At 44.7% G+C, this 21,387-nt stretch overlaps 1 protein-coding gene across 1 annotated transcript; it reads left to right on the top strand.

The window, feature by feature from the left end:
* Positions 1 to 7,290: 7,290 nt before the first annotated feature.
* On the top strand, positions 7,291 to 15,078 carry LOC121143322. The gene is made up of 2 exons (XM_040755132.1): positions 7,291 to 7,468; positions 12,901 to 15,078. Exon 2 carries the CDS (start codon positions 13,795 to 13,797, stop codon positions 14,752 to 14,754), a length of 960 nt encoding a protein of 319 aa, XP_040611066.1. The 5' UTR covers positions 7,291 to 7,468; positions 12,901 to 13,794; the 3' UTR covers positions 14,755 to 15,078.
* Positions 15,079 to 21,387: the final 6,309 nt, after the last annotated feature.

Genomic DNA, 21,387 nt, shown 5'->3' with positions numbered 1-21,387 from the left:
TATTCCCTCAGCACTAATTCTAACACTAGAGAAACAGGACACTCTACCACTCTTCACGTACAGCTCTGGACCTTCTATCCTGTCACTGCACGGAAGAGCTATCTTCAGTGGCAGCTCAGGCCACTTGTCTGGGTGTTCTCTCCAAATTTCTAGGCACGGAGGTAAAGAACATGTGGAATTCTTTGTACTGTACATCCAGTTAAGTGAATCCACTCACTCCATTTTGCACTAGATTATGAAAATATTTCTATCCTCAGCATTTGGGGGTTGAATACCAATAGCCACGGCTTCATATTGCAAATGACTACCTATCATTGCTCAGTTCATAGAAGGACTGCATCTCTTACTGTGAAGTTGTTTAACTCCAAAATCACACTCATGTTCAAGATGCTTTCATTTTCATCTTTGGTAAATGAGTATTAATCATTTTTCTTTAATGTCATTCCAAATTGTATTGTGTTACCGTGGTGTTTTTCTGAAGCCTCAAAACCTTTTGAAAGCTTTTCTTATCTTTCCACAGGTTTGCTAATAGCCACATAATGCTCTCTTGGGTATACATGATCCTGCTACAACAAAGACTCAAGAAATTTTCTAGAAAAAAAAGAAAGACTCAAGAATCATGCCTATGGTCTCTGGCCATTAGAAGCCCTAAGAAGGAGAGATACAAGGCTGGCATGTAAATCCTTTGTCAAAGTGCTGGTGGGCCTGTTCACTAGGTGTGGGAGTTTGCTACCAAGCCTGATGACTCGTGCTTCACACCATAACTCACAGATCAGGACAGAACTGACTGTCACGGGTTGTCCTCTGATTTCCACATAGGCACTGTGCCACATGAGTAACTAACTCCCCACAATAAATAAGGAAGTCGATTATTTGCTGTAAAGGCTCAGTCAAGCGGCCGGAATGTAGGAACCAAGCAAACCATCCCAGATTCAGTTCCGAGTCAACACTTTATGAACAAGCACTACTTACCAGCTAATCCATGTGTGTTACATACAGACTGGCTATGAAATGCACCCCAAGCTCACGTGGTGACAGTTTCATTAGAGGTGGTGGCTATGAAAACAATTGGATTGAGAGATGTTACCCCAGTTCATGACTAATTCATGAATGCATTCATAATTTAATGAGATATTGGAAATGATAAAAGTCAGTCAGTGGGGGCATAGTCTTGAGGCATATGTCTATCTTGTCCCCAGACCCTTCTCTTCCCTTTCGTTCCCACCAGCTCGAGATGAGTTTTCATTAGCTGTGTCTTTCTGCCATGGGGTTCTGCTTCGTTGCAAGCCTGGAAACAATGGAGCCACATGACTGTTGTCTTAAATCTCTAAGAACATAGTAAGACAAAATAAGCATTTTCTCTTTGAAAGTTGTCTCGGGTGCTTTTCTTCCACAGGGACAGAACACAGACTAGCACAATATGCAAATGGATCTTGATCTTTCCATTGTTAGAATTGCCTAGGAAACTTCAAAAAATTACTGTTCCCTGGGGTCTCCCTCACCCATCCTGTCTCAACGGATGGAGCATCAGCATCCTACAAGGCCCCTCAGGGATCTGAGGTGGAGAAAGCAGGAAGGACCAGCAACCTGTGCATCAGTTTCTCAGGGGCAGACAAGGACTCCTGTACCTCACAGGAGGGGTCCTCCATGGCCTCTTCTCTCAGCTCTACCAACAGCTGCGAAGAGTGGCAGCTTCTCACCAGGCACTGAAGGCGGGTCTTTGCTTCGCTTTGCTGGTTCCAAGTTGACTCATCTACAAAGAGCACAAATGCACAGTATAGCTCAGAAAATTAAATTTAAAAAAACCATGATAGAACTTTTTTTAAAATGTGTGTTATATAATGTTCAATATAGAGTAGAGCCCATGATCATCAGCCCCCATTACCTAGCACTTGGCTGGAGCGATTGTGTTCATTTTCTAGTCTTGTTTCCTGTTTTTATTAGATGTTTTAGAGGTAATATCAGCTATTAGATAACTCACCTGTGTACAATAGCATTTTTCTCTAATACTTTAAAAACTCTGTGGTGATATGAATATAACATTTGATTGTCATTCTAATTATTAAGGGTACAACTCAGTGCCCTTAAGTATATTTTCATCAATGTGTAACCATCACTGTCACCAGTCCTGGTTTGCTTTCTATTGATGTAAGAAATACCATTAGAAAAATCCACTTATAGAGGAAAGGGTTTATTTGTCTTACACATCCTGATCACAGTCCATCACCGAGGGAAGCAAGACAGGAACTCAATCAGGCAGGTCCTAGCAGCAGGAACTGAAGCAGGGGCCACGGAGGAATGCTATTTACCTGCTTCTTCCCATGGCTTACTTAGTTTGCCTTCTTATACAACCCAGGACCACTTGGCAAGGGGTGGAATTTTCCAAAATGATCTATGCCTTCCCACATGAATTAATAACCAATAAAATGCCTCTACAAGCATGCCTATAGGTGAATTTGATTAACACAGTTCCTCTATTGATCTTCGCCCATCCTTGATGATTCTAGCTTATGTCAAATTTACAAAATCTAACCTTAACTACAACTCCTCTCTAAAATAATTGTTGACTTCCTTCACTGAAAGCTGGTATCTGTTCAGTATGAATTCCCAGTTAACCTCTCCCAGCCTCTGGGAACTGATCTTCTGCTTTGTGTTTTCTGGGTATTGGACAACTCCAGGGACCTCATAAAAGCCACACAATATTTGTCATTTCGTGTGTGGCTTCTTTTGTTTAGCATGTTGCCACTGAGTGTCACCCGTGTTGCAGTATGAAAGGCCCAAGGCTGCTCTGCAGTCAAACCCCCATGCTCTCCCACCATTAGCAGAATAAAATAATAGCCCTCAATGCCGTCTCTGTTTGGGTTCCTTCCTCCTGGATGTGACAAAAAAATGTCATTTAAGAACTCACAACAGCTTCAGTTTCTTTAATAGGAACCACACGGGGCTGTACCAGTACACATTCAGTCATGGGTGTGGAAAAGGCTCATAGGGTCTGCCTCTCCCAGGGCGTGCTCATGACAGTGTCAAAGGCTGCTGGAAGAGAAGTCATTTTCTTTAGTGATGAACCCACTGGTACTCAGCTCTAAAAGACAGTGCTACACTCACTCTTTCATGACCGGCCCCTGTCAAACTCAGGGGGTCACAAAGCAAAACCAAGATCAAACCAAAAAGACAAGGAAGTGGGTGTGAGAAAGGTGTAGAGGGAGAGGCTGGGGTGGGGTGGAGGCATGAGTGCGACCAGAGTGCATTTTTTGTTTGTATGAAGTTATCAAAGACCAAGTTAATTTAAACCATGTCATTTAACCACGGTCTACTGAAAAGACGCTGCAAACAGGAGCCATATTGGCTTTGCTGAAATGTCTCTTGAACTGTCTTGAAAAACTTGGTATGTGATATGGTGTGTGTTGGTGGTGCAGGAAGTTAACAACTGGCTAGCACTGCTTCAGACTACTCTCAAACTACAGTTATGTGCCACCACGCCTAGCCGAGTTTCTGCCATGACTTGTTCCGTGTGTTCTCATGGTCTCAGAAATCAAACCCAGGTCCTTTTGCTTGCAGGAAAAGGACTCTACACATGAGCAACCTCTTCAACCCCACTATGCCTTTTTAAAGATGAGTGTTCTTGTGGAAGTGCTGAAGACTCAGACTAAAATGATCAAAGATTATGCAAGATAATATAGGCCTAGGGTCTCATAGTAGCTGAGAAAATGACTCAGCTTTGAATAAAGTAGATGAAGGACAATTCAGATGTATGAAATTAAGATTGAATGACTGAACCAAGAGAGAGTGTATGAAGGTTCTTTCCCAAAGAGTAGGAGGAGCCCTGGCCAAACTTACAGATGACCACCTGTACATTTATTTCACCACCCCCATTTGAAGGAACATATGCTTATGGGGTGTCTATAGTCGCCACATCATGTGAGATGTGAGAACAGCAGATCACTTTCTCCCTAGGCACAGGCAAAAATAATACTCAAGTGACTGTAACTAATGGCATAGTGAGACGAAACTGGGGGGTCTAGGAATAAGTTGATTTTATTTCACATAAGGATGAGCAGGAGTTATTATATCGAGAGGGAAGATTATGGAAAAATGTGTTTCCACACTCTTTGATTGTATGTTCTCAAACTTGCAGTGTGACCTAGACACCCATCTTAACCTGTTTTGTGCTGCTATACCATGATGGCTGACCCTGGATGATTGATAGTGAATACAAACGTATTCCACTTCCATGATAACATCATTAAACCATTCATGGGGGCAAGTGTTTTATGACTTAAATATCTCTTAAAGGTCTTGCCTCTTAATACAGTTAAAGAAGGTCAAATTTCAGCTTGAGTTTAGCAGAGGACAAACTTCAAACCACAATACTGCTCTACCAAGCATGTTACTGGATGACTTCTGAGCCTACGTCATTTCTATGTGACACTGCTTCTGCCTTGCTATCTTGGGACATATACTCTTGCAGTTGAGTTACCATCCTATGAGGAAATCCAAGGAGGTCCCTGTTGAAATCACCAACCATGTGAGTGAGCAGGAAGTGAATGTTTCAATCTTAGAAGACACATTCTATATGACACCACGTGGACAAGAAATGAACTCTCCCCATCAGACCCTGGCAACATTACAGGCCTGTGATCAAAATAATGTCGGGTGGCTATTAAGCTATTATTTAGAGGGTCCCTTTATCACCTAGCAATGGATGAATAAAATGCATAGCAAATGATGGTACTCCCAAAGATGTTCTGACTCCAGAACCCAGATCAACAGCTGGTAAGACCCCTCTGGCTCAAGGTCATGACCTTTTCAAGGATAGCCTGAACCTAATGCCCAGTTGATGCATTAATATAAAAGCTGAAAGACTTACTCCAACTTGAGCCAACTATGAATGGCTAACCAGGTCTCAGTGCCTGCAGAAGGGTCAATTAAGGCCTAGTTGCTACTGTACAGGAGCCTAACTTCTCTGTATTCCCACTCTGCTTCTCTTGCTTCCTCTGCAGATCCTGTTCCTGAGAGAACTAGCCCAAAACCTTACACATAAACCTCCACTGTGGAGTCTTCTGTTGGAGGCCCATCTGCAGTGCTGCGCTTGCCTGTGATGAGAAAAAGAAGGGAATAAGACACGTACAAGCCTGTGACTGATGGAAGCAGAGGCAAACACACAATTAATCACTGAACTGAACCCAAGGAACCCAGTGACAGAGAGAGAGGAGTGATGAGCAAATTGGCATAGATTGGGCTGGCAAAACCAGCAGAGACAGCTGATCTGAACAGGGGAGAGCTCTTGGACCCCAGACCGACAGTGGGGAGGCCAGCATGGGACTGATCTGGACCCCCCAAATGTGAGTGTCAGCGAGAAGGCCTGGGCAACCTATGGGGCCCTGAGCTGTGAATCAGTGTCTATCCCTGGAATACAAACAGTCATCGTGTGCCTATAACACAAAGAGGGATGCTCTCTCAGCCTGGACTCTTAGGGGAGTGCCTGGACCCTACCCAGAGTGAAATGACAGACTCTAGATATCCCCTATGTGGAAGGATTTGGCAATAGGGTGGGAGGGTGGGGGGGAAGGGGAGTGTGGGAGGAGGGGAGGGAGAGGGAACTGGGATTGACATGCAAAACAAGCTATTTAAAATTAAAATAAAAATGATAATAATAATAAAAAAGACACGTACAAGCCAATTGCAGGCGCTCAGTGGCCACAGTTCATGGGAAGGGTCAAGGGAACAGAATGTATGTAAACGACTTGTGCTGAACGCCTACTGCGTGATGTGAATTCAGAGATAAAAGACCACATCAGTCTAGAAAACTTTACCATCTAATAACTGATATAGGCAAAGAAACAAAAACATTCAAGATGAGTTATGGGTATTAACACAGGGAAGTAATATATCAGGTTCATGGGACCCCAGAGAGCCAGCATTCTGAGCTTGATAATATAGAACATGAACTTCATGCAGGAATCAGTAAATATTGCTGAAGATTAAAAACAAGCATGGGAAATGGAAAAGCAATGTAGCTAGAAAAGCTGATAGGCATGTGGAGTGTGTTTTACTTTATAGGAAAATAAAGTATTACTAACAGGTTTCAAGAAATGGATAATCAGGAACAGGGGAGATGACTCACAGAGTAAAATTACCTGATCTGCAAGCATGAAGACCTAAGTTCAAACTGCCACAAACCTCACAAAGAATTGGGCATGGTATGAGTGTTGTGACACCAGCTTTTAGTGAGGCTGATGGAAACAGACAGATCCTACCGGTTCACTGAGTGGGCAGCCTAATAGAAAGGTGATCTTCTGGTTCAGAGGCAGAGGGCTTCAAGGCAATAAATGGAGAACAACAGAGAAAGACATCTAGAGTTTGACCTCTGTATCTGTGTACATTAGCATGTGTGCCTGAATACTCCTGTGTTTCAGAAGGATCCCCACACCCACATCTTAACATATGGTGTACAAGTACATGGCTGGAGACAGGGAATGTGTTCAGGGTTGTTGCTATTGCAGGGATCCATGTGGAAAATGTAACATTTGTTGTTATCATTCAGTGACTCCAAACAAAGAGAAATGGGGATGATTCTGCATCTCTAGCCATACTATTTGCAAACAAGCAAACACACAGCAAACAAACAAACGAAAAATCCACAAGCCATCTCTAGTCAGGGCACTTTATGTTAGCTGTGGCTCTCTGTATTGAGTGAATTGAGCAACTAGCTGATTAATCCCATCTTCTATGAGGAGGCTGAGACAGCAGAAAAGCAGTGTGTCAGTTTCATAAGAATGATTAGTTCCTTTCCCCCTAGCATCCTGTAGAAAGCACCACTTCCTCAAAATGAGGATCCATGCTAATTAGACACTCTCTGTGGCAACACAATGCCCAGGCAAATGTTAAAATATTCTAGGTAGGTGACCCCAGGGAATGACTGCTCTTATCTTTTGTCTGTCGATTTTCAGTTTCCATAGCAAAGCAATCAATCATTGTTTATAGTCTCTTGTTATCTTTTCAGTGATACCCCATACATATGTGAAAGAATGCTGCAGGGAGCCATGAGTTGTGGCCGCCATTCCAAGATGGCACTGGGCCCCTGCAGGGCTGGAGTAAACAACTCCATATAGGGTCATAACCAGAATCACCAGCTCGAGCATGCTCAGTGTCTTCAGCTTGCTGGGCCAATCAGGGAGCCTGAGGTGGCTGCCGGGGTGCTCGACCAATAGGACAGTTGCACGCTGCCTCAGCTCCTATATAAGCAGCTGCAGTCTTTGTTCTGGGTCCCTCGCTTCCTGCTCTCCCTTCAACCAAGAGGCTCCAATAAAGCGTGATTTGGGAAGAATCCTTGTCTGGTGGTAGTCTTTCCTGCTGGTCAGGGAGTGCTCCACAACTGATGCCGAAACCCGGGACGCTGGGACTCCTTTTGGTACCGAGCAAGGGACCACAGAGGATTCAGAACCCAACACGTGGAGCGGCGACATCGGTAAGCAAGTTTTCTCCAAGTATGCTGATTGGGGGGATTGATCCTTTGGTGTTCTGTCTGGTTTTTGTGTTGATGGTAGTTGTTGTGCTCTTTTGCTGTTTTTGGTTGCGCTGTCATAGGCCTGAGCAAGAGTACCTGTGCTGCTGCAGGCATTCTTAAACCCGAAAGTAAGCCTGTTGTAGATAAAACAGCCTTTGGGACGAACCAAATCCAGATTAGAGTCTATCATAATTTACGCAGCCTTTCGAAAACGCCAGATAAGTCCGCTGTAGATAAAACGGCAACTTGACGTGCCATGGGTAATGTACAGGGCGCTGGTCGAGAGACGGTGGACATGATAGGCCCCGTACAGGCCTTACTTAGACAACGTGATTTAAAGGTGTCTAGGCGGACAATCACCACCTTGCTGACAGATATAGATAAATCAGCTCCATGGTTCGCAGTCTCAGGGGATCTTACTTTGCCCTCCTGGGAAAAGCTAGGGCTCGACCTTGAAACAGCAGAGAGAGAAAGAAAACTAAAAAGGGGCACGATTCCTTTCTGGGGCCTTGTGCGTGACTGTCTCAGAGAGGGAACCAATACAGAAATCATTAGGGAAGGGCAAAAAGCATTGATAGCACACCAGGATAGTTTTTCAGAATCAGACATACAAGAGGGAAACTTGGATAGGCCTAAGAAAAAAATAGAAAAGAAGAAGGAAAAGCAAATAATCATATGCAAAGATGAGAAGGAGAAATTAGATAAAAAGAAAGAAGAACAGCCCCTCCCCAGGCCAGGGGAGGAGACAGGCCGACTTTACCCGGTCTTGAGAGAATTTTCTAATCTAGAGTTGTCAGATGATGAACTTAGTCATGATGAGGAGGAGGAATTGGAAGAGGAAGCGGCAAGGTATCGAGAGGAGGAACGGGAATGGCCAGGAGTACATCCTCCTGCCCACAACCCCTCATATGGCATAAAAAAATCCAACACCTCGTCCACCTGACCCGCCACGGGTTGCGCCCTCCGCACCACCGATAAAGGCTGCTCCTTTGCATTTTGGAGCACGGGGAGGCTGCCATTACATTAGCCAGAGCACCTGGGCCCGTTTAGCCTCAGCATTTCCGGTGCTGGAGGATCTAATGACTCAGGAGAGGAGATATGAGCCCGTCCCCTATAAGCAATTGAAAGATTTAGTCGCGGCGGTGAAAGACTTTGGGGCTACAGCAGATCGCCCTTTTGCGCAGAATCTGCGTCTCACCGCTGACGCCCACAGATTGGATTGAGTTGGGCAGAGCGTGCGTGACTAAGGGCCAATTCTTGGACTTTAAGTCCCTGGCCACTGATAATGCCCAGACACAGACTAGAATAAATATTCAAAATGGGCACCCAGAATGGACAGCAGACATGCTCCTGGGCCTTGGACGATATTTGGGCAATCAGGTTGGCCTCCCCATGGATGTTTATCAACAAATAAATGAAATTCATTATCGGGCCTGGAGAGCACTCCCCAATAAAGGGGAAGTGGCTGGTAACTTGACAAAGATCATTCAGGGCCCTGCAGAACCTTTTGCAGATTTTGTAGCCAGGCTACTTGAGGTAGCAGAAAAGACAATAGGTGGTGCTGAATACACCATGCCTTTTGTACAACAAATTATCTTTGAACAAAGTACAAAAGAGTGCCAAAGGGCCATAGCCCCGGTCAGACATAAGAATTTAGATGCTTGGATCAAAGCTTGCCGGGAGGTAGGGGGGCCCCTGACTAATGCTGGCCTTGCTGCGGCTGTGCTTTCTGCCACTAAAGCCACTCGTGATTCCAAAGGAAAAGGCTGCTTCCAATGTGGTCAGCCAGGACATTTAAAAAGAAATTGCCCTAATGGCACCGTCTCACCTGGGCAACCTGCATCGACAGGTTCGTGCATGCCTGGGACTTGTCCACGCTGTAAGAAAGGCAAACATTGGGCAAATGAGTGTCACTCCACTAAGGACATAAATGGCCACTCCATTCTTCCGCCAGATACAGCCGGGTCAAAAAACGGGGTGAGGGGCCCCCGTCCCCAGGGCCCAAAAATATTTGGGGCATTTCAGACCCCTATGTCAACACAGACTCCCCAATTGATGGGGCCAAGTCAGTCACCCGGCGAGCAACTAGCAGCTCCGCAGGGCTGGACCTCTGTGCCACCTCCGGATTGGTATTAACGCCTGAGATGGGGGTTCAGATTTTGACGTCAGACATGTCGGGTCCATTGCCAGAGGGCCAAGTGGGGATAGTTTTGGGACGTTCTTCGTCAACAATGAAAGGGCTTATGATTTTCCCGGGAGTAATCGACCCGGATTATACTGGGGAGATTAAGCTTCTTTGTCATTCCCTGTCAGGGATTATTTCAATTGCTCCTGGAGATCGCATTGCTCAGCTCCTGCTCCTGCCCTCGTCCCATGGGATGTTTCCCTCAAGAAAAGGGACCAGAGAAAAGGGAGGCCTAGGCTCTACAGGAGTTGATCTGGCTTGTTTGTCTATGGCTCTTGACGACAGACCTGTATTACAATTAATCATTGAAGGGAGGCCCTTTTATGGCCTAGTTGACACGGGTGCTGATAGGAGTATTATTAGAATTAAAAAATGGCCAAAAAAATGGCCCCTCCAACGCTCGGCCTAATCCCTACAGGGCTTGGGCTATGCACACACGCCCTGTATAAGCTCGAAAGAGCTGGTCTGGAAGATGGAGGACCAACAGGGCAGAGTTCAACCTTTTGTAATTGACCTCCCCATTAGTCTTTGGGGCAGAGACATCCAACAGCAGTTACAGCTGCGGTTGACAAATGAGTTCTCAGAGGAAAGTAAAAACATGATGTCAAAACAGGGATTCGTCCCCACTAAGGGGCTAGGAAAAAATCTTCAGGGTATATCTCAGCCCATCATCCCGTCTGTGAAGACAGACCGTAAAGGGCTGGGTTTTTCTTAGGGGCCACTGACTCATCGGCTTCTGATGTTCAGCCTCTCCCCATACCTTGGACAACTCAAAAGGCGGTGTGGGTACCCCAGTGGCCCCTTTCTCAAGAGAAATTAGAAGCCGTTAAACAGCTTGTCCAGGAACAGCTTCACTTGGACCATATTGAGCCCTCTGTTTCGCCATGGAATACACCAATTTTTGTCATTAAGAAACCATCTGGAAAATGGCGATTGCTCCATGACTTGAGAGCTGTTAACAACCAAATGCAGATCATGGGGCCTACGCAAAGAGGTTTCCCATTACTTTCTGCTCTACCGAGAAATTGGCCTGTGATGATCTTGGATATTAAAGATTGTTTCTTCTCGATCCCCCTGTGTAAGCAAGACAGGGAGCGGTTTGCTTTTACCATACCCTCCATTAATCATGAACAACCCGATGCCCGTTTTCAATGGCGGGTCCTCCCACAGGGGATGGCTAATAGTCCTACAATGTGCCAACTGTTTGTGGATGCTGCCTTGTTGGCTGTGCGGCAGCAATATCCTGATGTGCGTATTATTCATTATATGGATGACATCCTGTTGGCAACCCGTTCCCTACAAAATCTTGAGGATGCCTTTCAAAGGACAGTTTCTACACTGGAGGCTCGGGGCCTGGTTATAGCTCCTGAAAAGGTACAGCGTTCAACCACAGCTAAGTTCCTGGGGATGATAATTCAGCCAGATACTATTCGCCCCCAGAAGGTCCTTATTCGGACTCAACATCTGACGACACTCAACGACTTCCAGAAGTTGCTGGGGGATATCAATTGGGTTAGGGGTTATCTTCATCTCCCTAGATCTGAATTATTGCCCCTATTTTCTATATTAGAGGGCAATCCTGATGTAACCTCCCCACGGGCCTTGACTCCTGCAGCAAAGCATTCCTTACGCTTGGTGGAGGAGGCACTGTCCCGGGCACAGCTTAATAGATATGATCCATCTCTTCCCATTTCTTTATGCATCCTAAAGACAAGACATTCTCCCACTGGTGTGTTATGGCAGGATGGGCCCCTCTGGTGGCTACATGACAATTCGGTGGGAATGCGGACCCTTAATTATTATCCTGCCCTAGTAGCCCTTCAGGCCATGATTGGCATAAAATTTTGCTTAACATCTTTTGCAAAAACGCTGGATAAGCTAATCATTCCTTATACCAAAGATCAGGTAGAAGTTTTGGCCGCTACTGTGGATGATTGGGCAGTTTTACTCTGCTCCTTTTCTAATATTATAGATAATCACTTTCCAAAACATCCATTGTTAAGTTTTGTGGATGATAATCTGGTCTATTTTCCCAAGGTCACTTCACCCGTTCCCCTGGTCGGTGCCGTGACTATATTTACTGATGGGTCAAAAACAGGAAAAGGGGCGATGGTTGTGGGACACCAGCCGCCTCAGGTTTTTCTTTTCAACCTGATACACCCCAAGCAACTGAATGCTTGGTGGTACTTGAAGTTTTCAAGAAATTTTCAGAACCCTTTAATTTGTTTTCAGATTCCCAGTACGTGGTTAATGCGGTTTCCTCCCTTGAGGTGGCTGCCTCAGCTCGTCAGGCAAGCCCCGTCTCAAATATCTTGTTACAGATTCAACACTGTATTTTACAAAGAAGCCATTCCTTTTTTGTTGGCCATGTTAGAGCACATACCTTGCTTCCTGGCTTTATTGCTAAAGGCAATGAGCAAGCTGATTTAGCCACCAGAGCATTGATGACTATGGTGGTTGCAGATCCCATCCAGCAAGCTCGGGATTTTCATAACCTGTATCATGTCCCCACCGATACTCTGCGGAAAAAGTTGCTTTGACCAGACATGATGCTCGAAGCATTGTAAAAGCCTGTTCTTCTTGTATCACCTTCTTTCATCCCCCTCATGTAGGCGTTAACCCCCGAGGCCTACGACCAAATACCTGGTGGCAAATGGATGTCACTCATGTTCCATAATTTGGCCGTGTCAAATATCTTCATGTCTCAGTGGATACCTATTCGGGTGTCATTTTTGCCACCCCTCTGGCAGGGGAAAAGTCCACTCATGTTAAAACCCACTGCCTGGAAGCTTGGGCGGCTTGGGGCAAGCCAGTCCGTCTGAAGACGGATAATGGCCCTGCCTACTCTTCCAAGGGCTTTCGTGTCTTTTGTGCACAGCTTCAGGTTGCACACACCTTTGGATTGCCTTATAATCCCCAAGGCCAGGGGATAGTGGAGAGAGCTAATCGCAGCATCAAGGAACTCTTACAAAAACAAAAAGGGGGAGTGGCTGAGACTGCCTCCCCTAGGAACAGGATTGCCATGGCCCTTTTTACTCTCAATTTCTTGATAATGGATGACAAAGGCCGTACAGCGGCTGACCGACACACCTACCCCACCCCGGATAGGGTAGGGGATGTGATGTGGAAGAATGTGCTGGATAACAAATGGTATGGCCCGGACCCCGTCATTCGGAGGTCCAGAGGAGCTGTTTGTGTTTTTCCACAGGGGCAAGAAGCACCTCATTGGGTTCCGAGTCGCCTGACCAGAGTCGTCGAGGCTCAGGAAAATGATTCTGCCATTCGTCAAGATATTGATGCTGTCGATCCTGTGGAAGATGATACAGAGTCGAGCGGAGCAGAGATGGGGGATTCTGTCAGCCTTCCCCAAGCCGATTCCTGTCAGGCATAATGCAGCTGTTTTCCCACGATTTTTTATAAGTCAGAAAATGTTGGGTCTTCCCATGTTACCCCTTGATATGCATGTGGCCCCCTTAGGGGAGAATAGAAGTTTTATGGAAGAGGGTTCCCTATGTTTTACTTTGGAAATAAACCCGGGATCATGCATTGCTCTAAGAAAGCAGGGTTTGGCATGGTTCCAGCAGGATCAAGACTTTACTTTGGTTTCCCAGGAGAGAAGGAATTGGCAATTTGGGCCAGGGAATCAGTCGTCCCCTTTTCAGTTTAGCAATTATTCTTATACCCAAAAGGCCCTTTGGTTCAATGGCACCTTTGTGTCCTTCCCCAATGTTTCGGAAAGCGAGTCTCCGCCTGTCCAGCCACGACTTGCTCCACACTGCTGGGGCCCCCTTAAGGAAGGAGAACTTTGGCCTTGGACAGACTGTCAGTCTCACATGGTCGCCTGGGCGGATAGCGCACATAGATTCACCTTTTCGCCTGATATGCGGGGACCAGCCCCTCATAGGTTCTCGTTTACCATGGGTTTTTTTATGCAGGCGGATGTTATGATTCCCTATGATAAATGGTTACTTTGTGGTGTATATGGTAGCTGTTCAGATATCTCCCCTTTTGTATTGTTGGGAGGGGGGAGGCAGGATATAGTAAGTTTAGTTGTGTGTATAATCTGACTGAAAGAGAGGTAGCAAGAAATAGAGGGGGAGGGATGGTGCTGGGGTTTATGCAAGTTAATGGTACTGGAGGATGCACCAAAAGGTTGGAAGATGTTGTAAACATTACGTCTTATAAAGCTGCCCCAGTATGCCTTCATCCACCATTTTTGTTTATTTTAAGTAATTCTTCTTTTACCAATTGCTCTAATGAGACTTGCTCATTATCACAATGCTGGAACACGGCTAAATACACTCGAGCCTTGGTAGCACGGGTCCCTCGTTGGGTCCCTGTGCCGGTAGAAGCCCCTAGTACGATGACGTTATTTCGTCACAAGAGGGACTTCGGTGTCACGGCTTTGGTGGTGGTCGCAATGTCGGCCATAGCGGTCTCTGCCACTACGGCGGCCATTGCCATGACTACTGCTGTTCAAACAGGCGAGACACTTAATCGGTTGTCCACCGCTGTGGCCTCAGCCCTAGAAAAACAAACCGCCATGGATGCTCATATTAAAGGTGGATTAATGGTGATCAACCAAAGAATAGATTTGGTACAAGAGCAGGTGGATATTCTTTGGCAGCTGGCCCAATTGGGCTGCGAATGGAAGTTGGACGCCCTGTGCATTACCAGTGTTCAATATGAAAATTTTACTAGGGCTGCCAATTTGTCTCGCTCTTTGTCCTTGTATCTTGCAGGAAATTGGTCTGAGGATTTTGATGCCACCCTGGAAGACCTCAGGCATGCTATAGTCCTAATTAATTCAACGCGTGTGGATCTCAGCTTGGCGAAGGGACTACAGTCCTGGATCTCCTCTGCCCTCTCCCTGTTCAAGGAGTGGGTGGGGGTAGGGATGTTTTTTGCATGCTGCATAGGAGGGTGCGTACTGTGCCTTTGGTTGACCTGCCGCCTGCGGACTCAGGTGTCCCGTGATAAGGCAGTAGTGCTGCAGGCACTGGCTGCTCTTGAGAAAGGCAACTCCCCCCAAGTATGGTTGTCCGCTCTCAGGAGCCACTAGCCAAGCACGGCCTTTGCACCCTCATTGGATATTTGCCCATTGCACTGAGGAAGGCGTGCTGGCCCCTTGATAGCATTGCCTTTGCACCTCCAAGGGCTTGATCCCATTGCACTGGAGAAGGAATGCTATGAGGTGTTTTTGGCCTCCCTTGATCGGTCCACACATCATGAGGTGAAGACCTGATCGGGAATAAGACCTGACTTGGCCCTGAAGGAAACAAGAAGGGGGAACTGCAGGGAGCCATGAGTTGTGGCCGCCATTCCAAGATGGCACTGGGCCCCTGCAGGGCTGGAGTAAACAACTCCATACAGGGTCATAACCAGAATCACCAGCTCGAGCATGCTCAGTGTCTTCAGCTTGCTGGGCCAATCAGGGAGCCTGAGGTGGCTGCCAGGGTGCTCGACCAATAGGACAGTTGCACGCTGCCTCAGCTCCTATATAAGCAGCTGCAGTCTTTGTTCTGGGTCCCTTGCTTCCTGCTCTCCCTTCAACCAAGAGGCTCCAATAAAGCGTGATTTGGGAAGAATCCTTGTCTGGTGGTAGTCTTTCCTGCTGGTCAGGGAGTGCTCCACAGAATGCATATAAATTTATTCCTTATATGGCACCATAATACTCTGTTCAAAATTTTATGCATCTCACTTTTTTTTTTGGTTTTACGAGACAGGGTTTCTCTGTTTTGGAGGCTGTCGGTCCAGCCTGGCCTCGAACTCACAGAGATCTACCTGCCCCTGCCTCCCGAGTGCTGGGATTAAAGGCGTGTGCCACCAATGCCCGGCTACATCTCACTTTTTAAAAGTTAACGTGATGTAGACTTTTTTTGGTGTTAACACATGTAGAACATTTGTAAAGCTCCTTTCTGACAAATGCTGAGGTCATGTCCAATATTTTGTTACTTAAATAATTTGGCAATGAATACCCTTGTGTGTATGTGTGTTTATTTATCAAGTATATAAGTTTATATGAAAAATGTAAGATTAATACATGAGAAGATAAGTACTTCTAAATTTTTTGAAATATACTGACAGGATACTACTGCAGTTTTTCTTTTGACACCCTCCTTCCTAAGTCACTCTATCTGGGAGATTTCCCTAACTGTAAAAATGTGGTCTGTCCATCTACAGGATAGATCAGAAGTGTTGAAGAGTGGATATAGCTAAGAGCAGCCCTCACTCACTGACAAGCATAAGTAATGAATAAATGTCCCAGTTTGTCTTTTGGTCAGAGACTATTCTGTTTCATCTCTCAAAGGTGCCCAGTGACATCAAGCCTCATATTATCATAAGGAAAGTATCTCGTTAAAACACCCTCCTATATCTTTCTCTTGTTCCTCCTATCTCTTCTATATTCCCTAACCAGGGCTACTGGAACTCATCTATCAAATAAATTATTTTTATTTCTGAACTCGTCTTTCAAGATTTGTGTGTTGAAAACTCAATCCCCAGGGCAGTATTGGAGACTAGGAACTAAGAGAAAATGCACATGTCAAGAGAGTTCCATCCTCAGGAACCCATCACCCTCTCTTACCCTACCACCCTGTGCCATGTAAACAAACAGCTGAAAGGCCATTCTAGATGCTGGCACTTTGATTTTGGACTTCTCAGCCTCCAGAATTGAGAAAGCAGAACTAAGAGCCCATAACGACGTGCACATCTTGCAACAATGTCTGTCGCTCAATTTTATCCCCTCCCCAGCTCACTGACTTCGTTCACTCATCCATTCCCAGTTTTGCTCATTCCATCAACACCTGAGAAGCATGCCTATGCTGGATGTTCTCTCTCTGGCCTGTGGATTAGATCAGATGGGTCCCCAGCCTTCATTACCGGCACTCCATCCTCCTTTAAGTTGATGCCTCTCACAGTCCATTTTGTAAATTCTATAGCAAATTGCCCAAAGCCTGGTATTTTCTAAAGAAGAGAGGTTTATTTAACCTGATTTTAGAGGTTGAAATTCAGCGTCAGGTGGCTCCATCCTATCACCCATTGGAAGAGTCTTCTGACACAGCCATAACATTGCAGATGGTGTCACAAGGTAACATCACGTATGGGGGCAGGGGGTGTGGTTTCATACATGAGACAGGAAACAAGTGAGAGAGTGTGTGTCTAGGAGTTACTTTATAATCACTTACTCTCCAGTAACCAAGTCCCTTGAAACCTAAACTGTTCTTGCAAATTACCTATCAAGGCTTTATAAGTATGATGATATAATCCCCACATCCCACTAAGCCATCTCTCAATAGCAGCAGGAATCAAGCCTTCAGAACCTGAGCCTTTGAGGCACATACCTTGTCATTGCGATATTAAATTGGCCTTTAAGGGAAACAACACAATACTATCACATGGTCAGAAGGAAAGCATGGGTGATGCATAGTCCCGGCTAGATCAACACATGGATGAATGACACCAGCAGTTTGCAACCAACAGCAACAATACTGGCTATCAAATCCATCTCAAGTTCGCTAAGGGAGGGTGGGGGTGCCGAAGAGCACAGAGCTGTCAGGTCTTTGGAATGAGTCAGGGGACCTAGGGCAGTAGATAATCTTTGGGAGTTTTACATGTTGATCTAGGGTAGGGTCTAATCCAAGACAAAAAAAGCAACTGTGTACCTAGTGATTTTTGTCATAAGGCTACAAATGTTCTGCTGCTGTGATTTATGGACCTGTTTTTGTTTTGCAGATGGTCTGTTTTCATAGTAAAGAGTTTTATTCCTGAAGCACTTTTTAATGGAGGTATTATTGTTGTAAGACAGAAAGAAATTCACTTCTTCCCTGGCTAAACCCACTCAGTCTTCTCTGTTTCTAAACCAGGCCTGCACAGCATTGATGGAAGGAAGTCTCTCTATTCTTTAGTTTAACCCTCAACTATAGTTGCCCCCTTGGCCCCCTCTCTTAACAGTTGTTTGAAATGTTCTCCTCTCTTTTCATCCTGTCTTCTTATACCTTCTCCCCTGCTTTAAGCACAGGATCCTGTTTTCTTTTAAGAAAAAGCCTGAGCAATCAAAACAAGAGCTCCTCCATCCACTAGCCTTTCTCATCAGCCCCTACCCCTGTACCTCAAGTATTGCCTCCTCTCATCTCCAACTCGGGCAGGTCTCACCTCCCATTCTTCCTGTGTCTTGTGTTTCTAAGGGCTTCACTGCATTTCTCTGACACTATCAGAGAAGTATCTACAAACTCAATCCAATTTTGAATTAAAAGGCTTTCACTGTTATTCACTGTAGCTGATCCCTCATTTCTTTAGTAATCTCTCAAGTGACAGAATTAACCACCATCACTGCCTCTGCATTATTCCCCAACTGCCTACACATTCTTCCATTCAACATAGCATAGATGCACTCTCCTTTTCTACATTCTCAAGTCTAATAACCCTATGCCTTACTTAAAAATCTATTTTCAGTTACTTCAGAGATACTATCGACTGAAAACTTGTTAAGCTTGAATTTACTGACTTCATCCAATATCTGCTTAGATGTGAAGTCCAGTAGTTTGCCCTTTATCAAATATCTTTAATTTAATCTCTATAATGCTAACCTTTCCTCTTTTCTTTCTTTCTTTCTTTCTGTTGCTTGTAGATAACTGAAAACATAAGTTAAGCAGGATTGAGAAAAACTAAAGAAAAGACAAATTCTTTGTTACCACTGTAACATGCCCACCTTGTAATCCAAAGTCTTAAAGAAGATCACTAGGACCTGACTATATATATTGTTTTTGTCTCCCATCTCTGTTTCCATTTGCGTTGGCATTGCTTATAGTACAGGTCCTTTTAGATGGTACCTGGAAGCCTCCACAACACTTCTGGGCTCTACTTGTTTATATGTCTTATTCAAGCCATTATCAATGTCGACAATATAGAAATGCTAGTTTCCTTAAGCGTGAGTCACACCACTGAAGGTAGGCATGAGAACATGTGACAAGTTCTTAGTTCCCAAATGAGCAACAAGTCCATAGTCTCATGGAGCTGATATTCCAGAGGGAGATACAGCTAATAAACAAAAGGAATGGGTGAAAAGAAGTGGATGGATACTAACATAGAAGAATAATGCAATAAAGAGGGACAAGACTTATAAAGTGTGAGCAGACATTGCTTCCCCAAGAATTTTGAGAGGGTGCTAACAGCAGGATTAATGGATTCTTAGCAGAGAACGCTAATAGGCATCCACTGTAATTCCAAGATCTACTTCTTTCTTTTATTATTTTATTATTACTTTTATTTAAATTAGAAACAGTCTTATTTTACATACCAATCCCAGTTCCCTCTTTCTCCTGCCCTCCCATTTACCCTACTATCCCCCAACCTATCCCCTATCCACTCCCTAGGTTGAGGCCTCTGATGGGGAATTATCAAAGTCTGTCAAATCATTTGTGGCAGGACCTAGGCCCTCCTCCGTGTATCTAGACTGAGAGCGTATCCCTCTATAGGGAATGGACTCCCAAATCCATTTCCTGCACTAGGGATAAATACTGGTTCCAATGTTAGAGGTGCTATAGACTGTCCAGGCCCCCCCAACTGACACCCCCAAGCTCTATCTCTCAAACGGTTATATCCAGCTGCCTAGTAGATACCATTCTTTCATAGGGAAACAAAAGCATCTCTAACTGTAATTAGTACCTTCCCTCCATTTGCTTTGTTTTTTTTTACTTAAAAATGATTTTATCCATATTTTAGGGGTCAGAATCTTTTATCTTTCATCTTGGAGATCATAAATATAAAGAGAATAGAAGCTACAAAAAATTGGAAAAGAGGGAAACATCAGGAATGCCTCCTGTGAAAATTAAAGATCTTTGAAAAAGGATGGGCAAGGCAGAGAGTGGTCTGCCTAATAAGACTTCTCCAAGAAATGTTCTGGGTAAAATCCTAAATTCAGAAATGACTGTCTTCACCCATTTATTTGGATTTCCACCTAGTAGGCATAGATATAGGCAAAGGTAATTGCTGCTTACCAAATCCTGCTGATTTTACCTTTTCAATATGTCTAGGATGTTCCCAGTGGCTCATATAGCTGTGGTCACTTTTCTAGTCCATGCCTAACCAAAGTTCTTTGTTTTTTTTGCTGTTTTTCTGACTCTCTTATCTGAACTCTGTCCAGTCTTCTTTCTTCTAGTTTTGCCATCCCTTTAAATACTCTTCATGTTATTCCTAGAAAGATCTTTGAATTCTAGTTGTACTGAACAAAGACTGGAGATATCTGATTGGTTCTCTAAAGTGAAACCACTCAGCCAGATTATATTTTCTCCAATTTCAGCTGCTCACGCGCAAGTATGGAGTTGACAGAAATTGAGTGGGGTTCATTTAGACAAAAATGGGGAGTGGGAATGAACAAAGTAGACCTGTATAGGAGCTGGGTTAGTGAATGAATTTAAGTCTGTCAATTGGCCACTGAGGCCCTTGAGGAGATAATGAATGGGGAGGTAGAGTAGAAGCAAAAAATGAGGAACTCAGTAACAATAAATGAATATTTAGGATGGATTAGTGTTTGATAGAACATATGAAGTTAAGTGATTTAATTGGAGATTTTGGAAACAATGCAGATAAAAGTCTAGAGTACATGAATGGAGATTGAAAGATGAGGTAGAAGGGAGGAACAGAAAATTAAATACAAGGAGATAAAGGAGTTGAGAAGACTATGTGACTATGTGGCTGGATGCTAATGTACCCAAGAATGTTAATAGAAACACTGATGAAAAAAAAAGCAGGGTCCAGACAATAAGTGCTTAACAAAAAAGGGTACTAAGAAAGACGACCATGGATAAAGGCATCTATGGGAGGAAGGTGGTCTGTCCCAACCGCTTGCAATCCAGGGAAGACAGAGATAGAGTTGTAGAAGGATCACAGCTCATTTGAAAATAGTCAAAGAAGATGAGGGAGACACCAGTTTGTCCTCTCCAGACCCTGTGTATATGAGATACGAGGAGAAAAAGCAACTATGCCCCAAGATGGATAAAAATCAATAAGCACAAGGGTTCCAGAGTAAGAGTAGAGAAACAAGTGGGAGATGTTGCTGCTGATGTGCTATGAGTTCCAGAGAGCACAGGAGAAAGGGCTGGGGGAAGCATGCAGGTTAAGAGATGTGCAGGATAATATTGATTGTCTCTAGGATGGAATGTAAAGAGAGATTAAACAATGTGGAGTTCATCTGTACAAAGGCAATGAGTGACAACTCTGACCACAGCCTCCCTTTTGGGATTAGTGTTAAAAAGCAGTTTTCAGGAGAGACAGGGGAGTGCTGGAAGACAGCACACTCTTGCTAGGACACACAAGGAGCTTAGTAGTCTTCTGGGGAACATGCAGCAATTGTACCACAAGCTCAGTGAACCACAGCCTTCCCAGGGACTGTTTCCATTTTAAGGGAGGTCGTCTCCCTGACTCAGACAGAGGGGAGAAATTTGGAGCCTCTGAATCCTGCTTCCTGTAACCTTCATTCATGTGTTTACCTTGACATATAACCCATCCTTCTGCTCCTGTCTCCACTCCAGTCAGCAGGGGTGTCCAATCCTTGGTCCACAGGTTGTGAGAACATATATACATTTATTTTGCATGGCATTGCAACACGTTGTCATTTACAAAGTTCATGTTCAAGAACCATGCACACAAAATGGTCCCATAGCGTTTTAAGTATGTTTACAATGCTGAACTGAAC

Source organism: Mesocricetus auratus, unplaced genomic scaffold (assembly GCF_017639785.1).
Source record: "Mesocricetus auratus isolate SY011 unplaced genomic scaffold, BCM_Maur_2.0 Super-Scaffold_100011, whole genome shotgun sequence".
Classification (NCBI taxonomy): Eukaryota; Metazoa; Chordata; class Mammalia; order Rodentia; family Cricetidae; genus Mesocricetus; species Mesocricetus auratus.
Note: the sequence above shows the minus strand (reverse complement) of the source record. Positions and strands in the feature narration are given on the sequence as shown.